The sequence below is a fragment of the Thermobia domestica genome, chromosome 13 (genome assembly GCF_964235325.1).
Source record: "Thermobia domestica chromosome 13, izTheDome1.hap1.1, whole genome shotgun sequence".
NCBI classification, from domain to species: domain Eukaryota; kingdom Metazoa; phylum Arthropoda; class Insecta; order Zygentoma; family Lepismatidae; genus Thermobia; species Thermobia domestica.
This window is the reverse complement of record NC_137466.1, coordinates 217,414,058-217,437,587: the sequence shown is the minus strand read 5'-3', so window position 1 is coordinate 217,437,587 and position 23,530 is coordinate 217,414,058. Positions and strand designations below refer to the sequence as shown.

General features: G+C 34.2%; 1 protein-coding gene across 5 annotated transcripts in view; it reads right to left on the bottom strand.

The window, feature by feature from the left end:
* Nucleotides 1–1,986: 1,986 nt before the first annotated feature.
* The window catches only part of LOC145669024 (sodium-coupled monocarboxylate transporter 1-like), a 159,507-nt gene continuing 137,963 nt past the window's right edge, over nucleotides 1,987–23,530 (bottom strand). For all 5 annotated transcript variants that reach the window (XM_081737367.1, XM_081737366.1, XM_081737364.1 and 2 more), the window contains 4 exons: nucleotides 15,375–15,461; nucleotides 9,505–9,680; nucleotides 4,302–4,527; nucleotides 1,987–2,133 (listed from right to left, as the gene is read on the bottom strand). In XM_081737367.1, the coding sequence (XP_081593493.1) occupies nucleotides 2,089–2,133; nucleotides 4,302–4,527; nucleotides 9,505–9,680; nucleotides 15,375–15,461 (534 nt within the window). In that variant the 3' untranslated portion in view covers nucleotides 1,987–2,088. The remainder of the gene's footprint in view (nucleotides 2,134–4,301; nucleotides 4,528–9,504; nucleotides 9,681–15,374; nucleotides 15,462–23,530) is intronic.

The window sequence follows — 23,530 nt, the reverse complement described above, 5'->3', positions numbered from 1 at the left end:
AGTAGCAGATAACTTAAAATTTGCACAATACACACACACTTCCCTCTCAGGTTGCGGACTGACACACTTTAGTCGAATACTATAAAATTCCGAGTGACCCATTTTTATGGTGGAATTATTCTGTTTAAAAATTCAGTAAATTTCTTTGGAACGCGTAAGAAAACATTTCGATTTTTTTTTTTAACTTTTTGTCATTTTTCGATCACTGTAATGACATCGCACTTAATTGAGACTGTCTGGAGCATTCCAAATCATACTGAGGTAATAGTTTAGATCATCAGAATTCATTGGATGGCCATTTCAAGTAAACTTAAAATTTGTGTGTTTCGTAATCGTAATTTCCACCTCAGATTACTTTGTTTAAGAAAACGGAGGAGTAGAGGGGGCTCATTTTACTATTTCAGAGAGCCTCTTTGTTCAAAATAATAAAAAACCAACCAAGAAAACCATTTATTCTTCATTTAATGAATATGAACCACAAACATCATCAAATCATTGCACTTTCATTGTTCCCAGTGTTGCTAACTGTGACATAAAAATTAGCGAAACTTCGCTAACTTTAAAAGGCTGCAGTTAATCCATGAAGCATTGGTCGAGAATGGTATTTGGTGTGTTTATTATTCAGGTAAAGTTGAACCATCTGACAAAATTTCAGAATTTTAAAAAATGGTGTTTTCGAGAAAATGGCGCCCAAAAATGGCGATTTTTGAAAATTTTACAATTTCTCGAATTTTTTGCGACAAAACGGTTGACCACAGAAGCGATACAAATTTTTTCTCGGAAAGCGGGTAACTAGGTCTTACCAACCGTGAAAACAGAATTTTAAAATTCGAACCGGAAGTGCTCGAAAAAAAATCGCAAACTTCGACTTTTCAGATAAATTTACGTTCATTTGTTAATTTATGTACAAAAAGATACGCATGCGCAAACCAAACTATAATAAAATATAGTTTATTTATATCCCTATGTACATACCACAACAAGAATTATAACTCTACCTGTCTCCATAGCCGAATGGTGAGGCTCCGAAATTGACCATTTTCCATGTCTTCTACAATTCATAAATTGTACTCCCCGTCTTTGATGGCCCATTACTTGGCGGGAAAATTTTTTTCGACAAAACAAAAAAATATGGGTCTCTTAAAAACATGTCTAGTTGCTATAAAAAAAGTTTCAACAATATCTGAGATGGTGGTGGTACATGCTCTGCCTGAATTGAAATGGAAGGCACCATATATAAATAAAACCCATCCCAAAGTTTGGAGCCCTTAAAAGTAGCAGTATGACAACCCAACGCCCCCCCCCCCCAGAAGTTGGTCCTCGATCCGCCCCTGCATTGGGAAGGTTCAGCCGTACCTAGAACTTCTCAATATTCAAATGAGAATTGAGTGTTCTGTGGTTCAAGTGGGAATTGAGTGGGAATTCTGAATGTTGAAGTAGTTAAAAGTATTGTTGGGTAGTACTTCAGTTAGAAACGCTGTGTTATTATTCGTATTTCTGTTTTTTGTAAATTGAAAACACTGCTGAGTCCCAAAATGCAATATGGAAGTTACCCCCCTTCCCGTCGCCGATTCGTATGCGTCCCGTTTTTGAAAGTAAAAGTTCTGGTGACCTTGGACCAACCTGTCTGACAACGAAGTTCAACAGGTTGTTTCCCAGTGGTTATCAAGCCATGACAAAGACTATTTTTTCTCTAGGATTTCTTCCTTGTCCACAAAGTGGTGACGGTGCATAGACCTCCATGGGGACTACATTGAAAAACAGTGATGACCAGGTGAGCCTATTTGCATTCCTTCCTGTCTAGGTAGATAACTTATTAGACGCCCCGCGAACATTAATGAGATCTAAGATATGGTAAAGAAAACAACGTGATTTATTTATTTATATATATATAAAATAATTTAATATGCTCTTAGACATTAAAAAATTATACACTAGTAAAACTCATTGTAAATATACAAAATTTACATATGTACGCCCGGCACATTCTTTTTAAGAAAAACAACAAATGTTTATATTCGAAGCATAGTGAAAGCAAATATTATGCGTCATTCAGTCGAGAGTACAACACATGACGTTGTGGTCTAATCACCTGAAGTTCGTCGTTTCTTTGTCACCAGAACAATACAAACCCTAAGGAAATAGAAAAATAGGAATATTAATACAATATCAGAAAAGGAGGTTTAAAGTAAAACAAGTATTCTTACATTAACACTACTCAGTTGTGTCATCGTAGTCTCATAATTCAAGCACTTGTTTCTAGTGCTTGCAAGGCCGTGCCGTGGGGGAGGAGGGAAGCGGGTCGAAAAATTCGGGAGAAAAAAGGAAAAAAGATAGGAAAAATTGCTTGGAATATATGTATGGGGGCGTCGTCGTATACTCTCGCCCCGGGCGCTGATTTTCCACGGCACGGCTCTGAGTGCTTGTAATTATTGGTTCAAACTTAGTGGGACTTTAACATTGTGAATATAAAGAATGATGAAGATTCCATTTTCTATTGTAAGTTGTATCGCTCTTCATTACCTTGGTGTTAGATAAGAACGTAGAGCAATATAATCATATCATACTCATTATATCATAATCATATGTGATAATCATAACATCTAAGCCTTTAAACTAAGATTGTTAGGTTCTTAAAATTAAAATTATGAAAAGTATTGAAAAATTTCCCAAAATATTTCAAGACAACATTTATATATATATATATAGTGGCGGATCCAGGATATGATCAAGGGAGGGACTAAACCATAGTTTCCAGTTTTATCCAGTGTAAAGCAGGATTGAAGCCAATTTTATCCAGTGTACACTTGAATGTCTAGGGGCTAGCCATCCCTTGGATCCGCCTCTGTATATATATATATATATATACAGTGTATATAATTGCATTATATTTATTAATTACAGACACATTTAAAGCTTCATTTGAGGGATACGGTGTCTCAGTGGTAGAGCGTTTATCTCTGGCGAGTGGGGTCTCTGGTTCGATCCCCGGCCAAGCAAGTTTGTGGTGGACAACATCGTGTTCGTAGGCTTTCTCTGGATACTTCCGTTTCCTCCCACAATCTCATTCCACCGATTTTTCCATTATTATTCACTTGCCTTAATCATCCATCTACCTTAATTTAAAAGGCATAAGCGTGGGACATTAAACTGAAAGATTTCATTTCGAAAGAGGGAGATGGCTTGAATGTAGGATATTAAAGTGTCGTATTTGGTGAATTGTATATATTACAAAAGATATTTAACTTATTCCACAACAAGTTTTGTTCAGCTCATTTATTTCCACCAGATTCGAAACTTTTCAAACCTCAGTCATAATTTAGATGTAGTCGAGACCAAGAGAGGTTTTAGACCTCTACGTATTTCATCCATGTTTTATCAAGCTTTCCTGTTTCCTTATTTAAGAATTCTTCTCCCATGTGTAATTTTTATTCTCGTATCTTCAGATTTACCTGTCTTTCATTTAAATGTAAATTTTCGATATTTATATTTTTTTCAATGAATGAAAGTTTTGTGAAGTGAAATTAAATTAATATTTACCAAGCAGGCCACGTGCACTGCTTGTTTCACCCTAGATACGCCACTGCATACTCAATAACTCTTAAGATACTAATTACAATTTAAGTTTTGCATAGATGTTCAACGTTATATGAATAAGTTACATAACGTAGTGGTGGCTCGTTAGGGAAGTCACATAGATAAAAAATTAATAAGTTTTATCGCCTGAAATTAAGGAAAGAAACGTGTGATGCACTAATTGTTGTATATAAAAATTAGCACATTATATAAGTTTTCTTCCCTTCTATTGAAGCGCTCAAATTTTAATTTTTATCATGTACTTCCCCAACGAGCTGCCTCTGACATCAAGAAATGAGGAAGTTCTATCTAAAAGAGATTCATACATTATTCTTGTCTGTAGAAAAATTAAATCTCCAGAACTGTCAAGACATCTCCACAAAAATATTCAGAACAAGTTTATGAAAAGGCCTTATTTCAATTTTAAAAGCCTTTTAAATAAATTGTAAAACATTTTCATAAAGTAATTCGATCTTACTTTTAACCAGATGAAAAGTACCACAGAATTAGTGTCTGGAATTGATCAGAAAAACTCATACACAGACAGAATTAACACTTATTTCCTTCAAATATTAATATGAGGGACGTCTCTTACAAACAAACTTAAGAGAAAATGAAGCCACTTTCACACAGAGGAAAAATTACTCAGATTGCCCTATAATATCTAACAGTGTAACTGACTAGTTCAAACTCATCAATAACTATCACATAATGGTTATACTTACGTCTTTCAAATGATTTTCAATAAGAACTTGGACCGGTGTATATTTGTCTGGTAGCCTTTTCGGAAGAAATCTTCTGATAAGTGGTGAGAAAAGGTCTGGGTTTAAATCTCGGGGATCACAAGGTCCAGTGAGGAAGCTAACAATTAATCCTACAATAATCACCGTTAGAAGACCAATTGGAGTCAGCCACAGGTACGACAACTTATACAATACAAACGCGTCGTCACTGCAAAAGAAGGTTAGAAAAGACGTTAAAACAGATATTTACTTTCAACAATGAATTTTAATAATAAAGGAACCGCTTTATTATAAATTGTATTATAATTATTTCCTGTTAATCTCTTCAATATTATTATAATTCGATCTCTTCGATATCGTATTATAATTATTTCCTCGATTTCTATATCTCTCTGTCAAAAATTTGTTGTTTAAAGATTAAATTTTCTTAATCTTAAAAGAAGAGTTCACTGTCCTAACACATTCGAGTCTCAGCACGTCACGTAGCCATGATGTTTTCTTTTCCTCAGTGAACGGATCATGTCTCCCCGACGTGTTGAAATTTCCGTTAATTTGAACATTGGATTTCTATAGGAATATTTTTAGATCTAACAAAAGCCTTCGATTTAGTAAATCATCATATATTGCTAGAAAAACTTAGTTGCTATGGTATTAGAGGCTTAGCTAATAAATGGTTTGAATCATACCTTAAAGATCGGAAACAAGTAACTGAAATCACAGGAATAGTTAAAAATAAAATTCAAAAATGTGTGTCAAGTGAAGAAATTATTAATCGTGGAGTACCACAAGGATCAATTCTAGGACCACTTCTCTTTCTTCTTTATATAAACGATCTTTCCGAAAGTATTAATAGTTCATGTGTGACTTTATATGCAGATGATACAAACATAATAGTTAGTGGGAAAGATGAATGCGAATTAGCTTCAAACTGCCAAACAGCAATGAACCAACTTTCAAGTTGGATGAATAAAAATGACCTAATCATTAATGTAAATAAAACATGTGCCTTAAATTTTAACAATGGTAAAAGTAATCAAGCCAATGCAATAGTAAAAATAAATAATAAAACAGTTAAATATGTAGAAACTGCTACCTTTCTCGGAGTTAAAATATCTAATAATTTCAAATGGGAACCACATATAGAACATATAAGAACTAAGCTAAGCAAACTATGCTATGCAATTAGATGTGTAAGAGATAAGATTAATGTTAAAACAGCTAAGTGTATATATTACTCAAATTTTCATTCTACAATAAAATATGGCTTGTTGTTCTGGGGAAATGCACCTAAAAGTATTGCTATCTTTAGGCTACAGAAGAAAGTAGTAAGAATACTTGCAGGAGTAAAATGGAACTCTTCTTGCAGAAATATTTTTAAGGAACTTGGAATAATGACTCTTCCCTCAATGTATTTGTTCGAAATATTAATGTATTTGAAAAAAAAAAACATAGTAGTGAATTTATTGTTAACAAAGACATTCACAGTTATAATACAAGAAGTAAAGACGACATTCACTTGCATGCACATAGGACAAATATATACAATAAATCAGTTACGCACAAAGGTACTCTATTATACAATCTACTTCCATCACGTATAAAAAATCAGGTCTCTGTCAATAGCTTTAGATCCAAACTTAAAAGGTACTTGATAGAACATTGCTTTCACTCGGTTGAAGAATATGTAGAAAATAATTCGTATACGTAAAATTAAATGTATAGTAAGTAAATTAGTGAAACCATAAGAATCTATATGTAGTAATAGTATGTATGTTTATGTATACTGGTATATATATAAATGACATGTCCAATTTCGTTGTATGACGATAAACGGATGCAATAAATTATGATTATATGATTATCCGTAGACGACTTTCGACTTCTCATACAGTGTTGCCACACCTGGTACAATTGAACCCAATTTAGCCTTTTTTGTCATTCATGTTGTTGGTACCACGCTGGCAGTTTCAGTCTCTTTTGTGAACAAGTTGGTACAATTCTACCCAATTCAGCACCATTTAACAAATACTTGTCACATTTTCAAAAGTGTCAGTAAGACTTTTCTTACACCTCCCGTTACCTATAGTGTTGGACTCTTAAAAGTGCTGTTGAACATTCATTCTGTGACGTTGCACCGCTGAAAATTCGTACTTCGAATTATACCTAGAAACAAATGACGCTAGATGGGTGCACCCGCGCCTTGTATGAAGGAGACGAGAAAGAAGTAGTGTATTTTAAATTTTAGCTTGAAATTTAAAAAAAAAAAAAAAAAAAAAATGCACACGTTGAATCAAGTGTTGAATATTCTGCGTGTGCTCAAGTAAGTCTATGATTTATGTGTCGTTAAGATTCTACATCAAAACGATAATAGCACGAAAATATACACTGACATAGTTGCCGGCTTACTGGGCTATCTTATTTAGTAGTGACGCCATATTGGGGGAGAGTGTTCTAGAACGTTACCTGTTTCACTTCCGTGTTATAGAGCCATGTATTACACTGGTATAAAATAATGAATTCAGCCCTTTTTGTTTCAATTTGGTACTATTTTTCAGCCCACTCCGGAGTTAGGACCGTGGCAACACTGTTCTCATATATACTTTGTGATTCTTTTAGTACTTGTAAAAAAATCCAGGTGTCCGTGCATCCGGTGCAGAGCGAGTTAGAGCGTTTCCCGCGTGTTTAGTAGCATCCTCCCTTCGCCAGCAGCCATTATTTCCGCGTCTTTACATACATTTTGGACTCAAAATGGGAGATTTATCCGAAGAAGAAATATTGAATATGTTTGATGAGTTTGCTGTTGATTCTGGATCTGAAGTTGATGATTCAAATATTGACCCAGATTATGTTGCCGGCGCTTCTATAGCAGGGACGTTGAGTTGTTTTCTCTTAGCTTGTAATGACTGACCAATAAGGATGACTGTAAGATAAGCATTTATGTGAGTGGGTGGGGGTCTCTGTAATATTTTCTTAGGTACAACAATCGTATTTATTTATATTCTTATACTTTTTCTGACAATGGTAGCACGACGGAAGAGCGAATTCAAAAAGGGCGACTCCAGGCGAAAAATATAAATAATCGGTCTTGCACTATATTTTTACTTTATACTTATACCTTTCTGATATTTCAAAGTATCTAATGTTTGTATTTACGGTTTATAACATTTGAAGGGCTGTAATGCGCCAAATGAAAGCTCATATATGCATACTTATAATCAATCATATTGCTTGTCAGACTCTTTTCATAGTTGAAAATGGTACATTTATAAAAGAATATAAAAAGGTACATAAAAATGAGAAAACAGGTTGATAATGTTGTATTCAGTGGTACTAACTTCATATTTCAAGAAAATAAATATTTAATTGCTCTGAAGTTTCTAAATTATTTTTTTTTTTTTTATAAAAATCAAAAAGTATTGCAAAACCCACCGACTTGAGGGAAACACATCGCAGGAATGGGCTCCGACTCGAATGTGGGTTTAAAAGTCTCATTTGTAAAATACTATCGTCATGTGACTTTGCTTTTTAACTCCTGTGCTTATGAACCTGTGCAAATTCCAGTTTCCTGTCAATTTAATGCATTTTAAAAGACGTATACTGGGTATTTAAAAAAATCGACATGCGAAATACATGGCAAAAAGTCTTTAGATTTAAGATGAACTCTTGTTTATAATGTTAGGTGGAATTATTACAATATTACTACAAGCAAACGCTCTTTTACTTAGATCAAAATATTTTTTACAACAGAAAGATAAAGTACAAAAAAGTTATAAAACTGCTTATTATTGTTATAATTGAGTAAAACTGCTACAGAGTTGCATAAAATGCATGCCTTTTCCTTCATGATAAAAGAAAAGAAAACAATATGGAAAAAGTATGAACGTTCAATTTGATACAGTCTTGTACACAGAGAACAATACAACAAGCGAGTAAATACAAAGGAAATGTAATATGTTGAAACTTGTATTGAGTATTTTTTTGTACATTAATTGATATTTATTAGTATTTTATACCTTTTCTCTTCTAATTAATTCTTCTGATTGTCTTAATTAAGTATACGGCTGAGTGGTAAAACGCTTACCTCTGGTGTGTGGAGTTCTTGGCTCGATTCCCCGCAAAGTAACTTTGTGGTGGACAACATCGTATCAGTGGGTTTCTTCGGGGTACTTCCGTTTCCTTACACATTCTAATTCCATCAATTCTTCCATTATCATTAATTTGCCTTAATCATTGTTTCCCTTAGCCTAAAGGATATAATCGTGGGACGTTAAATTGAAAGATTTCATTTTATTTTTACTTTAAGAAAACGTAGATAATGAATTCTGAGAATCATAAAGCATTACATCTAGGAATTATCAACTTCGTCGTCGAAACCAGAATCGAACCTTAGCTCCTCCAGAACATTCGCTACTTGTTTTTCATGCATTTTAATTTATTCATATACTAATACGGAAAAAAAAAAAAGTAAAACGATTTTAGCTCAAAATATTCATCTACACATTCTATGTTGATTAGCAATGTACTGCAAAACAAGAAAACTGAAAATAGCGTTCGGCTTACAAGATTTCCACAATTTTATTGCTAGTTTTCTTTTAGCTGAGAGAGTTCGAATAAACTTCCCCACACAACCAACAATCGACCACCACCCGGAAAAGGTTTCTGAGAGACGCATACGTACCACCCCGAGCTAGATTCGGGCTTCGTCTAGTACATTAATAAGATACCCCGAGTCCTGCTTGAGTTTAAGCTCGAATGCTTTAATATGGAACCCACCTGAATACTCGGAGATACTTTTCTGTAGTTCGAAAAAAAAAAAAAAAATGCGAAATACGTATATGTGTTCTCAAACCTGATGTTCTCTGAATAAATGGCCAATGATAATAAAGCTACCGGTACTGTCATTTTTCTTCTCCGCTAGTCTAGTTACTAACATACGTGTCTTTGGTGTACGGGGTCTCGGATTCTATTTCCGTGAGAAATTATTGTTTGCCGGGAAAGTTTGAACACATTTCGGTAATTCGATTTCAATTTCTCACTTCTTTATTATTGTTTCTTATTTTTATCTTTTAATAATTATTTATTTATTCTAACAGCACAAGTTCAATATCATGTTTGCCCTTAACTTGGAAGATGTTTTCACTTACTTTTCAAATACGTTTACAACACTATTAAAATATGTTATTACCTTTGAGGCGTCATCGTGGAAGTTACGTTGATAAACTCATATGCATGATTCTCACAACCCTCAATAGACCCTGGTAATATCGGAAACGTCAGCTGGCCAGCAGCTGTTGCAGCTTGTGCTCCCAGGGATAGCCATGCAAGCAAAGTAGCGCCGGCTATGGTTCCTGCCAATGCTCCCTGACAAATGGAAAATGAACAAATACAATTTTCGTATACTATTGAGCATACCAACACTTGTTTATTAATAATTAGATTGTTTTGAATTTTTTAAAAAAAGAAAGAAAGAAAGAAAAGGTTAATGTATAAATTAAAGCTAACTATTCCCATGCATTTTTAATCACATTAGAGGCGTTTTAGGGAAACTTAACCAGCAGCAAATAGACTTTAAACCTATATATATATATATATATATATATATATATATATATATATATATATATATAAACATCAGATAAATTTAATTTGTTAAAACAAATAATGTACATACAAAATTGACATGATCTATAGCCAGTGGTGACCTAGGGCCGCATCCGGCCCACAAATAAAAATGAAAATCGCATGATTTACTCCTTTTTTCGTAAACTTCATACGTAACAGGAAGTTGGCCATTATAATGCACCTTAATTGAGATTTGATTTCCAATATGAAAATATTTGGTTACCAATCACATTCTGCAAGATAAAACCATTGGTTTGGAGTCGATATTTTTAGACAGATGCATATTTCAAATGTTCATAGCTCAGGCTGTAATTGTCCTGGACACATGAAAAAAGAAACGGAATGCAAGGAGAATACAACATATTCAGGAAATGTGTGACTTACCGATCTTTAGTGAACCGTAGCCTTACGGAGGGGGAGGGGGATGGCCCCAAGTTTGGTTCTTATTTTGTTCTGGGCCGCGGAGGGTTAGAAATTGGCTATCACTGATCTATTATATCAATGTGATAAATTCTTATCTATTCTAGCTGCGATTCACTCGTCAAGTCACTTTAAGGTTAGTGTAAAGGGACAGGCCGATAGATGTCACTACATTCTTCGTATCTCTCCCATGTATTTTTTTATCTTTCACGAAAATTTACATTTTCTTTTATAAATTTCAATCTAGAGACTTCAAATTTTTAGAGAAGGAACTTCATAACCTATTAAAAGGAACAATCCGTGCCGAATTTTTTATTTAGAATTTTCTGCATTGTTGAAACAGTTCCATTGTTAAAGGTTTGATACTCATTTCAACAATCAAGCAATTTCAACAATGAAGAAAATTCTAAATAAAGAATCGGCACAGATTATTGCCTTCGATAGATTATGAAGTTCCTTTTCTAAAAATTTGAAGTCTGTAGGTTGAAATTTGTAAGATAAATCGTGAATTTTCGTAAAAGATAAAAAATACATGGGAGAGATACGAAGACTGTAGTGCCATCTATCGGCAAAACTTGCCCCTTTAAACCAACCTTAATCACAAACAAGCAGAAATAGATTGAGCTAGATGTACCTACACCGCTTTTATATTTCACTTATATTTTTATTCCTCTTATTCGTCATGAAAAAGGCTCCAGGGGTAAAGCCGAAATCTTGAAAGTGCAAGGATTATTTAGAAATTAGAGTTAAAGTACGAGAGATAATTGTTAATATTTCTGACTGCGCTAGCCTATTATATGGAGTAAACAGTCAAGACATTTTGAAGATACTTGTACTTCTGTTCAAACTACCAGATCGTCATATTCGACAGAAGACGGGTGAATGAATATCATGCCTATATTTTATATAAATTAAAAGATTGTTGATGGTTAATGATGAGTTATGAATTAAAATAAATTATTTCTCTACTTAGATAAACTATTTTATACCATATTACACTTCTTTTTATTTTATTTTATTTTTTAAATAGCTTTCAAAGTACCATAGTATAGCGAAAATTTGATGTTAAACTATATCAGAGTATAAGTTTTTGGTCTTTTATTAACAAAAAATTGGCTACTTACCCATGAATCCTACCTTAGGAAGCCTAAATATTTGTATTTTTTTTATACATTTCGGAACGTGACGCTGGTTCCTTCTTCAGTGGCAAAATAACAAGGATACAAACAGATAGGAGGTAAAAGGAGTAAAAGAAGGAATACATACCACTAAATAAATGTAACGTAAAGAATGGATCCTGAAATATCACGAGCAGAGCAAAGCGCAAGAAAGTAAACTGAATCGCAGGAAGCGCGGTATCTATGTTACGCCACTATTGGCAAATTCAAAATATGCATTAAAGGTAGGTAACCAAATTCTATCAATGTTGCCAATATCCCGATTTAAAGCAGATTTATATAAATGAATAAGGAATGATTCTTTAATCTCGCGTTGTTTCTTTGTTTTTGCTGAACCTATTAAATTAACCTCGTTTATGTTAGGTGTATGTTGTTTCAAATGAAGCGCCAATACCGACATGCCCTCTTGTTGTGACTTCTTTGGTTGTCTAATAAGTTGTTTTATTTGAGTGCTAATATTGCGTTTCGTTTGGCCTATAGATGAGGAGTCTCATTCGCATTGAACGCAGTAAATACCTGACTTATTTAATGGATCAACAGAATAACTTTTAAATCCGGTGACATGTTTTTGTAGACTTTTCCGGGGGATACTAGAAGCAGATATGTTATGCTTTGCAAGGATACATTGAATTTTTGTCGATAATTGTGGAAAATAAGGAATTCCTAACTTTTTGGTTTTGGATAGGAAATCTCTCTCTCTTTTTTTTTTTTTTTTTTGTTTTGTTTTGTTTTGTTTTTATTGCAATTTGCTGACATTTAAGAGTGACTTCTTCAGTAGGCTGAAGGTAAGGAAGATTTTTTTCCTATTGAGAATTTTTTTTCAGGATGGGAAATTGAATACAACTAATAACTTTAGAGGAGATAGAGCAGGAGCAGGAGCATGATTTATTTTTGCTTAACCAAATACCTTAAGAAGGTGAAAATGCTTTGTGTGCACCAACCACATTACACTTAAAAAAGTCACTTTGAACACAAAAGAAAACACTCAGAATTTCACTAACATTTCTTTCTTCTGATCAATATACATAGGTCTGCCTTTGTCAATAAAGAAAGAAAGAAAAAAAAGTGTTAGTATGATCCAGTTAATGATCCAGTTATGATCCGTTGTATTAATTATATATACGAGGGACAATCAAAAAAGTTTTCAGAATTTTGTTGTAGCTCTTAATTACCAAAATATAAGCACACGGTTACTTAATTATCTTCAAAGTAGGCTCCTTCGGAACACACACACGTGCTCTACCACTCCTGCTATTACTGGAAACGCCGACGAAATTTCCCTTTTGATATCTTCCGAATTTCCATTTTTAGCGTACCTTTGAGGCTCATTTTCAGCTTTGGGAAGAGCCAAATACGATGATGCTAAACTGTTTCTAAGGCTATTAAAGTCTCTGAAGCAGAATTCCCCCTAATTTCTACATGAACTTGATATTTTGAACGTTGCTCGAACTGCAACATTATACCAAATGATAACCACACTCTAATCCGTTCAGTTACACCACGGGCCTCTCTGGCGGGGGGACGAGGGGAATACGTCCCCCCAATATTTTGAAGTACAAAATATTCAATATTCTATACTAATTTAATTTATTTACTAACAACAGAATAACATATAAATAATAATAATTATATTTATTTGGAATATAAAATTCAGGCTGTGAAATGATTATAACAGAATTCTTGATATATCTCAGGGGGTCAAAGGTAAGCAGAAATGTGACAAATGGAGTCGAAGATAATAAACACGTTGGGCTAGGTACTACCATTGAAATCTCTTTCTTTGATGCTCCCCGCCCCCCAAATTTTACATGCCAGAGACGCCAGTGTCATACACTGCCTGTTGTGACCTGTTCACACTTGTGAGATTAATAATTAGACAACCTAAGATTCATTGTGATTACACCACAAATTCCAAAACTACAACAAGATTCCGAGAACTTTCTTCCTTCTTCTCATATATATATATATTTGTAATACGACGTGAATTGGCAGATTTTCTAAAAAGATCACACAGGATCATATTTTATACTACTTGTATTTAATATCTACAAAATTGATCTCGTACTGTACATCAGAACATTTAGAAATAAAAAAAAAAATAAAAAAAATCTTTGATCTTTAGAATTTCTAATATACAATGTATATGAACTATAGATTATTGGTGATTATCAGTGCGGATTTAGACAAAATCGATCAACTATCGTCCAAATATTTACCATTCGTCAAATACTCGAAAAAAAGTGGGAGTACGATACCCTGGTACATCAACTATTTATTGATTTTAGAAAGGCGTACGACTCGGTTAGGAGAGAAACATTATACAACGTTCTTACATAATTTGGAATACCGAGAAAGTTAATTAGATTAATTAAGATATGTTTAAATGAATCCCAAAGTAAAGTGCGGGTAGGAAAATTTTTGTCCACAAGCTTTCACGTCGAAAATGACCTGAAACAAGGAGATGCGTTGTCGCCATTATTATTTAACTTTGTTCTGGAATACGCTATAAGGAAAATCAAAGATAGCAACCAGGGCCTAGAGTTGAACGATATTCACCAGGTTATGGCATATGCTGATGATGTAAATTTAATAGGGGATGATAGGAGAACAATAGAAAGAAATACAGAGACCTTATTAAACGCTTGCAGGGACATGGGTTTAGAAGTAAATGCAGAGAAAACTAAATACATGGAAGTGCGTCGGGACCGTAATACGGCAAATTATGGATGCGTTGAAATATTAAATAATACTTTTGATAAAGTGGATAGTTTCAAATATCTAGGATCAATATTAACAGACGAAAATCATATTCACGAAGAAATTAAATGTCGACTAAAATCAGGGAATTCGTGTTACTATTCGGTTCAAAATCTCTTGTCGTCGCGAACTCTGTCGAGAAATTTGAAGCTTAAAATATACAAAACGATAATCATGCCTGTTGTTCTGTATGGTTGCCAAACATGGTCCCTTACTCTGAGGGAGAAACATAGACTGAAAGTATTTGAAAACAAGATCCTTAGACGAATATTCAGACCCAAGAGGAACGGAAATGGTGAATGGCGGAAACTTCATAACGAGGAACTACATAAGTTATATGGTTTACCCAACATTGTTAGGGTCGTCAAGTCTAGGAGGCTTAGGTGGGCGGGTCATGTAGCTAGAATGGAAGAAAGTAGAAACGCTTTCAAAGTCTTGACTGAACGATGCATCGGAAAACGACCATTAGGAAGACCTAGGCGCAGATGGGAGGACAATATTAAGATGTATCTCGCAGAGATAGGAATACAAAGTAGAAACTGGATCCAATTGGCTAAGGATAGAAGTCAGTGGAGAGCTTTTGTGAACGCGGCATTGAACCTCTGGGTTCCATAGGCCATGAACCGTAGAGTCATGTGATTTAAAGAATATATTTCTTTAGCTGTTTTTATTAAACAATTTGGCTATTATTTATTTGCTGAATTCTACAGTTTAAATACTTTCGTTGGTTCTAAAAAGAAGAGCTTCAAAAGGGAACAACATACATTACATATGAGGGTGAAATAAGGCATAACATATGGAAATATAAATTTTATTTTCGAGAATAAAGACTAGAAACATTTTATGATTCCAATTATGGTAACTTTCTACATCATAATGTGTCGTTTATTTTTGTATTTTTTTAAAATGTAGTTTCTACCATTCAGGACTTGCATTATTGACCCTAATGATGAGCTACAATATAGCTAGTCTTAAAATTTTGTCACATTTGGAGGACTTAGCAAGATAATTTTGTATAAACTTTAATTAGTCTTTGGATCGTTTTCTGGATTGAACTCTAACCATAAGTAATATTTACCTTCATGTTAGCCCAAGGGAACAACATTCCAAGAGTGAAGAGACCAAACATTGCTCCTGCAGCTATAGAACTCAGGCTATAGGTCACCTATAAATAAAAGAAAAATAGAACAAGATATTAAGAAATTTAAGTTCCAATATTGAAAAATTACGCCTTCAGTTTGGCAGTTCGTATCGAAAGCAGTCAAATCTAACGTATTATACCCATTTGTTTTCGAGTCCCGGTGGAAGTGTGTTAAAATTGAATCCATTACAGTGGTTCGGATTCCACCTTTAACTGTAGATCTACGTCTCACATAGCTTCGATGCTGAGAAGAGACGCTAAACTTCAACCAAAAATAACTATTTTCAACTTCATATTTCCTACAGCTTATCGAATACGATCTGGATAATAAAGTCCAGACGTCCAAAATGGGCGGAACACATCTATTTGCATGGGTAATATGCACGAGTTATATGATTCGGAGAGCCTAATGAAAAAAGATCTTTGGGTAGATCAAGAAAAAGAGAGAGCAATATAAAGTAATGTTTTAGGGAGGTGGCTAATAACTACTCAGGGATTGGAGTAGCTCAGGATGCGATTCAATGGAGAAACTTTGTTTCTGGGAGAAGAACCTTCGGGCTTCTTACGTCATAGAACCTTCGGGTTTCTTACGAAAACACGTCTTTTTACCAAGATTTGTTTTATTTTCTTTGGAATTATTTACTAATAAACCTCATTACATTAGTTTACATAGCTTAATACAATATACATTTTTTTTATTCTTTTCTACTACCATTACTAAGATACGAGGGCCACTATTTATATTTTGAGCCTTGGCAACACTGATTGTAGTTAGACACCATTTTTCGTTTGCATAGAAACGTTTGACATTGTTGATCATAACGTACTTCAAATGTTTTGTCAATAGCTTTATTTGTGTTGTTTACGTTGACTTGAAGATTGCGTGACAACAGAAAAATGGGATTAACTCGTGAAAATTTTCGTGTGATGATTTATTACGATTTTCGACGTGGATTATCAAGACAAGACTGCATCGATCAACTTACTGCCACATTTTACGATGAAGCCCCATTCTTTGCCACTGCGAAACGCTGGTATAACGATTTTACTCGTGGCCGCCATTCGCTCACTGACGAAAATCGCGAAAGTCGTCCAAAATCAGTTGTTATTCAAGAAAACATTGATGCTGTGCAAAACCTAATACTGCAAGATCGTCATGTGACATACTGTGAGATTGAGGCAACCCTAGGCATTAGTTCCACCAGCATATATAAAATATTACATGATCATTTAGCTGTGAGAAAGTTTGTTCTCGTTGGATCCCACATAATTTGACAAAAACTCAAAAAGAAGCTCGCGTCGATTGGTGCACACAAATGTCCAATAAATACAATGGCGGTGCTTCAAAAGATGTATATAAGATTGTAACAGGTGACGAATCATGGATATATGCATATGAGTCGGAACATAAACAGTAGTCGACAGTATGGGTGTTTCAAGATGAACCAAGTCCAACAAAAGTTGTTCGCCCTTGAAGCACATCGAAACAAATGGTCGCCTGTTTTTTCGGGAAAATTGGTCATGTAGCAACTGTGCCTTTAGAGGAACGTAGAACGGTCAACTCTGAATGGTACACAATTTGTTTGCCGGAGGTCTTCGGTCAAATACGGAAAACAAACAAGCGCCGTCGGGTCATTCTTCAAGACAACGCGAGCTCTCACACATCTCGTCTAACAACCGACTATTTGAACACTTAAAAAATCGAATTGATAGATCATTTGCCGTACAGTACTGATTTGACACCCAATGACTTCTTCTTGTTCCCGAATGTCAAGAATAAATTGCGCGGACAACGATTTTCGTCAGCGGAAGAAGCCGTTGATACGTTCAAAAACCATATTATGCAGCTGTCTCAGGAAGATTGGAAAAAATGCTTTGACAAATGATTCGAACAAATGCAAAAATGTATTCATAATAAAGGAGAATATTTCGAAAAATAATAAATCAATTTTCAATGACAAATTACTGTTTTTTCATTGTTAGGCTCAAAATATAAATAGTGGCCCTCGTAGTTGTTGAAAATGCTGCCTCACTCTTTAATCAGACTTTTATTAGTTACTTTCTATGTCATTTCTACATTTTATTTATCATAAATATGTATTGTACACATACGACATGGGTAGAATATAAATTCCTTAAGATGAGGAAAAATAAAAGTTGATCAAACACTTTGTGACAATGTGACTTCATCAATTTATAAGCTAGGATACGAGATGAAATTTGCTGAAGAATTGACGCAAACAAGGACACATTATTAAGAACATTAAGAAAGTGTTCAAGTGTAAATCATCATTCGGTATCGGAAATTAAACTCCAATGGGCTGCAATTAAGTTTTATTCCTTTTGTTTACCATAATATAACAGGCAAGAGAGTAAGATAGTGCCTAACAATACGATGAGGTAATTTCAATAGTAATTCTGAAAGTTTTTAAACAGGTCAAAAATGATCAGTAGTACACACATTAAATATAATAAAGAAGTGCTTTTTTCATCGCAGTTGATCAAATTTCTTATCTGTTCAAACCATTTTTGAAAGCTTTTGATCCACATATCTGCAGGTACCATTTGATGAAAGTAACAACTTCCTCCTCGAAGATAGGTAAAAAGACAGTTTCTAGTGAGGGGGTTCTTGATTTTAAGGAATAGGAAAAACTATCACAATGCTTTTAGAAATGGTTTGAACGTATGGAAAAGTATATTTGAAAATATATAATATTTATACTTTGAGACTACCATGTTTATTTATTTTTTTTCAAGAAATTTTTAGTATTTACTACGAATTTTACTTTACACTAAAACTATATTACCTAAACCCACACATTTCACATTACAGTATATAATTTAAGGTGCATCCAGTACTCCTTTATAAGAAGTTTGGGGATAAATGGTTTGGGTTTCTAACTAAAAATACCAAACCCTGAGAACGTTCTAAAGCAATGTACTAATTTAAGCACGAAAACATAAATTGATAATAAATAAACAAACAAATAAATAAAATAATTGTTTGCTAAAGTAATTGGTACTTCAAATGGGGAATAAAATTACTTGGCCAAATAATACTTTAAACAAATCAATTATTACGTAACAGGTTTTACACTACAGGGGAAAAATTACTGCTCAACAAATATAAACCTGGGTTTAAAAACACAATGGCTATGTTATATTATAAAATAAATAAAATGTCACGGGATGTACATGAGTCATGTAGAAATTCTGCAGTGCTTGGTTTCGTTTTCCTACCTACAAAATGATCATGGGAGATATCCTTGCCCCCCTCAGAACGAGATCGGCGGGTGCCACTGCAGTCTTTTCTCCTATCGACTGATTCTGAAAAAGAATCGCGAAGTTAGAGAGAACCCGGACATTATAAATTGCAAATAGCCTTTGAATCACTCCGATAACGTTCATAATGCAAACAGTTGTTACAATAAATCCACTGTGAATATTTGCAAGATAAAAAAAAAAAAAAACCCTACGTATTTTTCACACGACGCTTATTGCAGCAAATCAGAAATTAACAAACAGAAATTTTCTGGATACACTCAAATATTTTAGTCAATATTTCCCTTAGATATATAGGTCTCACTTACATCTTGGAGTATGACCCTATGTTTTATGGTAATAATTACTACTGTCAAATAGAAAACACACAACTATTATCTATTTTATACAGCTGAAAGGAAAACTGTAAATTAGCCATATTGTTGTAGCTTTTAATAAGCCATTACTGATTTTCATACATTTAACCGTGTTTGCACGTACTGTTTAATAAAATTATCTTTACACGTATATTAACAAACTTTGATTCAACAAAAAGTTGATGATATATGGTGGAGAGATCAAGTCATGACTAGTAGGCTTAAAAAGTTATTACGTATTTTTTGATATTTTGTTTCTTTATCGGGTAGGAATGCACAAATTGGTAACTAAGTAAAGAGCAAAATATTGTATGTGCTGATATCTATAGAAATGCTTACTTGTAATTCTACTAATTTAAATACAATTTAACTTTATTCAATTAACTGCCACACATATTGTTATTTTTACCATCATTGGCAATATAAGTGCAAAGTGATACACGGTTCACTTCTTTTGTTTGTTGCAACTAAATGTGATTTAGTATATCGTTCATCTAGATTGTGAAAATAGATCATAGGTTTTATTTATTTGTTAAATATTTTGGCATGAGTTCACTTTATAAGGGTTAACAGCACTTGTTTTAATGTAGGTTTGGACAAATTCTTGTAATAAATATATAAACGTAAATCATGCACATGTAATTTTCTCTAACGAGAGTTCTATGCCCAAAGCAGAATATGTGCAATTACAACAATTGTCGTCAGCAGTTTGTTTTTACTTATTCACTGCTTTTAAATACAAGTTTATCAAAGTTTTTAGCTTTAAAAATATACGGGAAAACATGTTTCCCATGTTTTCCCTGTTTGAAAGCAGCATTTTTTGGTATATATTTACTTATCCTGTCACATCCAGCAAAGACCTAGACAACTGTTAGAACAGTTGTAGTAGCGACACTAAGAGCCACTGCAATGTGAGTTTTGGCCGAAGACCTAAGAAGCTAGTGTTTTAAAGTTTTGGCCACAAATGTACAACCATGATAAAATAATCTCTGTCAGAGGTACAAATAATTATTTCTTAGTCAGGCTGCATACCATGGATGCATAGTGTAGGCTTGCCATTCATTAGATAGACAGACAAAGTGAGTAATTCTGTTAACATTACAATAAATTTTGCCATTTAGTTAAAGTTACACTGATTTGTGCATTATTACTTAATTAGTAGACGAGATCACCAAAACAGTTAATAGTAACCTTTAAAGAACATTTTATGACCGTTTTAGATGACAAACAATCATTGAAGTTGGATGATAACCTACAGAAATAATGGCCTCAGCGTGATAAGACCTGTCAATCATTTTAAAGGGTTATCCAAGGCAAACATGACCCTAGCAATAGGTGGCAACCTGCGTTTCCAGATTGTTCAAAATTTTGTGAAATAAAGGAGAAAAAACGTCCAAACATTTTACACTTTCAGATGGAATCACAGTTTTGTCTGTAAGATTCATTTGGAATTTAAATTTTATTTTTTTATAAAAATAGTGCGAACGGCATTAAAACGGAACAAGGTATCTGTCAAGTTTACAACTTTCCTTTCAGTTCAATACAAAGTTTCGTCAGAGTTTATCAAATTCTTCCATTTCATATAGAAATTCTGAACTGATACTGTTATTTTTCAACAAAATTTATCAGCAAAAAAGATGGTATAGAGATGAAAAATAGATTTACGCAGAAGACTTGATAGACCACAGTGCAACACACAAAGAAATATTATGAAGAACACAAGCAACCAACTTCTGCTTATATCTAAAGACTACAGCCTTACATTACGAATTACTTTTTTTTCTACATTCTAAACTATAATTAAGCACTTAAGAACAATATTTTAATAACTACACAAAATTTCGCAGATATCAGGCGGGAAACTTCCAAAACTTTTAGAACAAAGAAACGGGATTTTTTGAAAGCTAAAATCAAGGAACTTGAAGATAATAGTAAAAATAAAAATATTCGGGACATGTATAAGGGGATCAGCGAATTTAAGAAAGGCTATCAACCTCGTGCTTATATATTAAAGAAATCTGACGGAACAGTTCTCACTGATACGGATAGCATCTTAAATAGATGGAAAGATTTCTTTGACGATTTGCTCAACACGCAGCCAAAAACTAATGTGCGTGGAGAAAAGATACACACCGCAGAACCGTATATTCCAGAACCCAATCGAATAGAAGTGGAAGCCGCTATAAAGAAATTAAAGAAACACAAATCTCCGGGTGTAGATGAAATTCCGGCTGAGTTAATTTTAGCTGGAGGCGAAAAATTGTGGAACAAGATACACAAACTCATTCTTCTTATCTGCAACAAGGAAGAATTGCCACAAGAGTGGAAAGAGTCAATCATTGTTCCAATTCACAAGAAAGGCGACAAAACTGACTGTAATAATTATCGAGGCATTTCTCTTCTGTCAACATCCTATAAAATCCTTTCAAATATTCTGTTAGCCAGATTGACCCCATACGCAGATGAAATTATTGGAGATTATCAGTGCGGATTTAGACGAAATCGATCAACTATCGACCAAATATTTACCATTCGCCAAATACTCGAAAAGAAGTGGGAATACAATACCCCGGTACATCAACTATTTATTGATTTTAGAAAGGCTTACGACTCGGTTAGGAGAGAAACATTATACAACGTTCTTACAGAGCTTGGAATACCGAGAAAACTAATTAGACTAATTAAGATATGTTTAAGTGAATCCCAAAGTAAAGTCCGGGTAGGAAAATTTTTGTCCACGAGCTTCCACGTCGAAAACGGCCTGAAACAAGGAGATGCGTTGTCGCCATTATTGTTTAACTTTGTGCTGGAATACGCCATAAGGAAAATCAAAGATAGCAACCAGGGCCTAGAGCTGAACGGCATTCACCAGGTTATGGCATATGCTGATGATGTAAATTTAATAGGGGATGATAGGAGAACAGTAGAAATAAATGCAGAGATCTTATTAAACGCTTGCAGGGACATGGGTTTAGAAGTAAATGCAGAGAAAACTAAATACATGGAAGTGCGTCGGGACCGTAATACGGCAAATTGTGGAGGCGTTAAAATACTAAATAATACTTTTGATAAAGTGGATACTTTCAAATATTTAGGATCAATATTAACAGACGAAAATCATATTCACGAAGAAATTAAATGTCGACTAAAAGCAGGGAATTCGTGTTACTATTCGGTTCAAAATCTCTTGTCGTCGCGAATTCTGTCGAGGAATTTGAAGCTTAAAATATATAAAACGATAATCATGCCTGTTGTTCTGTATGGTTGCGAAACATGGTCGCTTACTCTGAGGGAAGAACATAGACTGAAAGTATTTGAGAACAGGATCCTGAGAAGAATATTCGGACCCAAGAGGAACGAGAATGGGGAATGGCGGAAACTTCATAACGAGGAACTACATAGTTTATACGGTTTACCCAACATTGTTAGGGTCGTCAAGTCTAGGAGGCTTAGGTGGGCGGGTCATGTAGCTAGAATGGAAGAAAGTAGAAACGCTTTCAAAGTCTTGACTGGTAGACCCATAGGAAAACGACCATTAGGAAGACCTAGGCGCAGATGGGAGGATAATATTAAGATGGATCTCGCAGAGATAGGAATACAAAGTAGAAACTGGATCCAATTGGCTAAGGATAGAAGTCAGTGGAGAGCTTTTGTGAACGCGGTACTGAACCTCCGGGTTCCATAGGCCATAGAGTTAGTTTGTTAGTTAGAACAATATTTTACAATGGGTACAAAATCTACGACACAAAAGTTTCTCACAGCAATTTTGCAAAAGATTAAATATCGTTGAAGAAGTGTTGAGGTGAAGAACTGACTGAAGAACCCAACTAATCTTTAAGAAATTTAGTTTCTATTCGAACAATACGACTTATTCAAGTTAACATTCGTTTTCAATATAATATACCAATCAAATTATTACAGTCAGAGGCAAGTATTTTTCATTTATCTTGAACATTGTATGAGCACGTGAAGGTTTGTTGGTATCATTTCTAACACGGTAGATGTCACTACGATAGTCCAATTTCCCTCAAATATGTAGGAATATGTCGATCTCAACACTCTTAACTGTAGTTATGATGTAATTTCATCCCGATCTACGTAGTAAGTGGCACTTTACTGTATTTGTTTCTAACGTGCCATTAACCGACAGTAAATCAAGCTACAAATTGAATCCAGCAGAAACCACACAGACTAGATCAGAGGATTAGCAGAGGGAGGAGCTTAGTGCATTTACCACATATTGGATGCAAGGAGGACAAGGCGGGAAAAGAGAATGACTTATTGTTGAAATTTTACTTCTTTTTTCAATTCAGCTAATGAAATCATTCCTTTGTAGGAACAGCAAAACAATTACGACACGACAACCAATACATTGGTTGCAAAAAAGATTGGTGACCATCTTGTTTAACTAATCATGACAGGTAACAGCTAATGCTGACATAACAAAGAATTGCC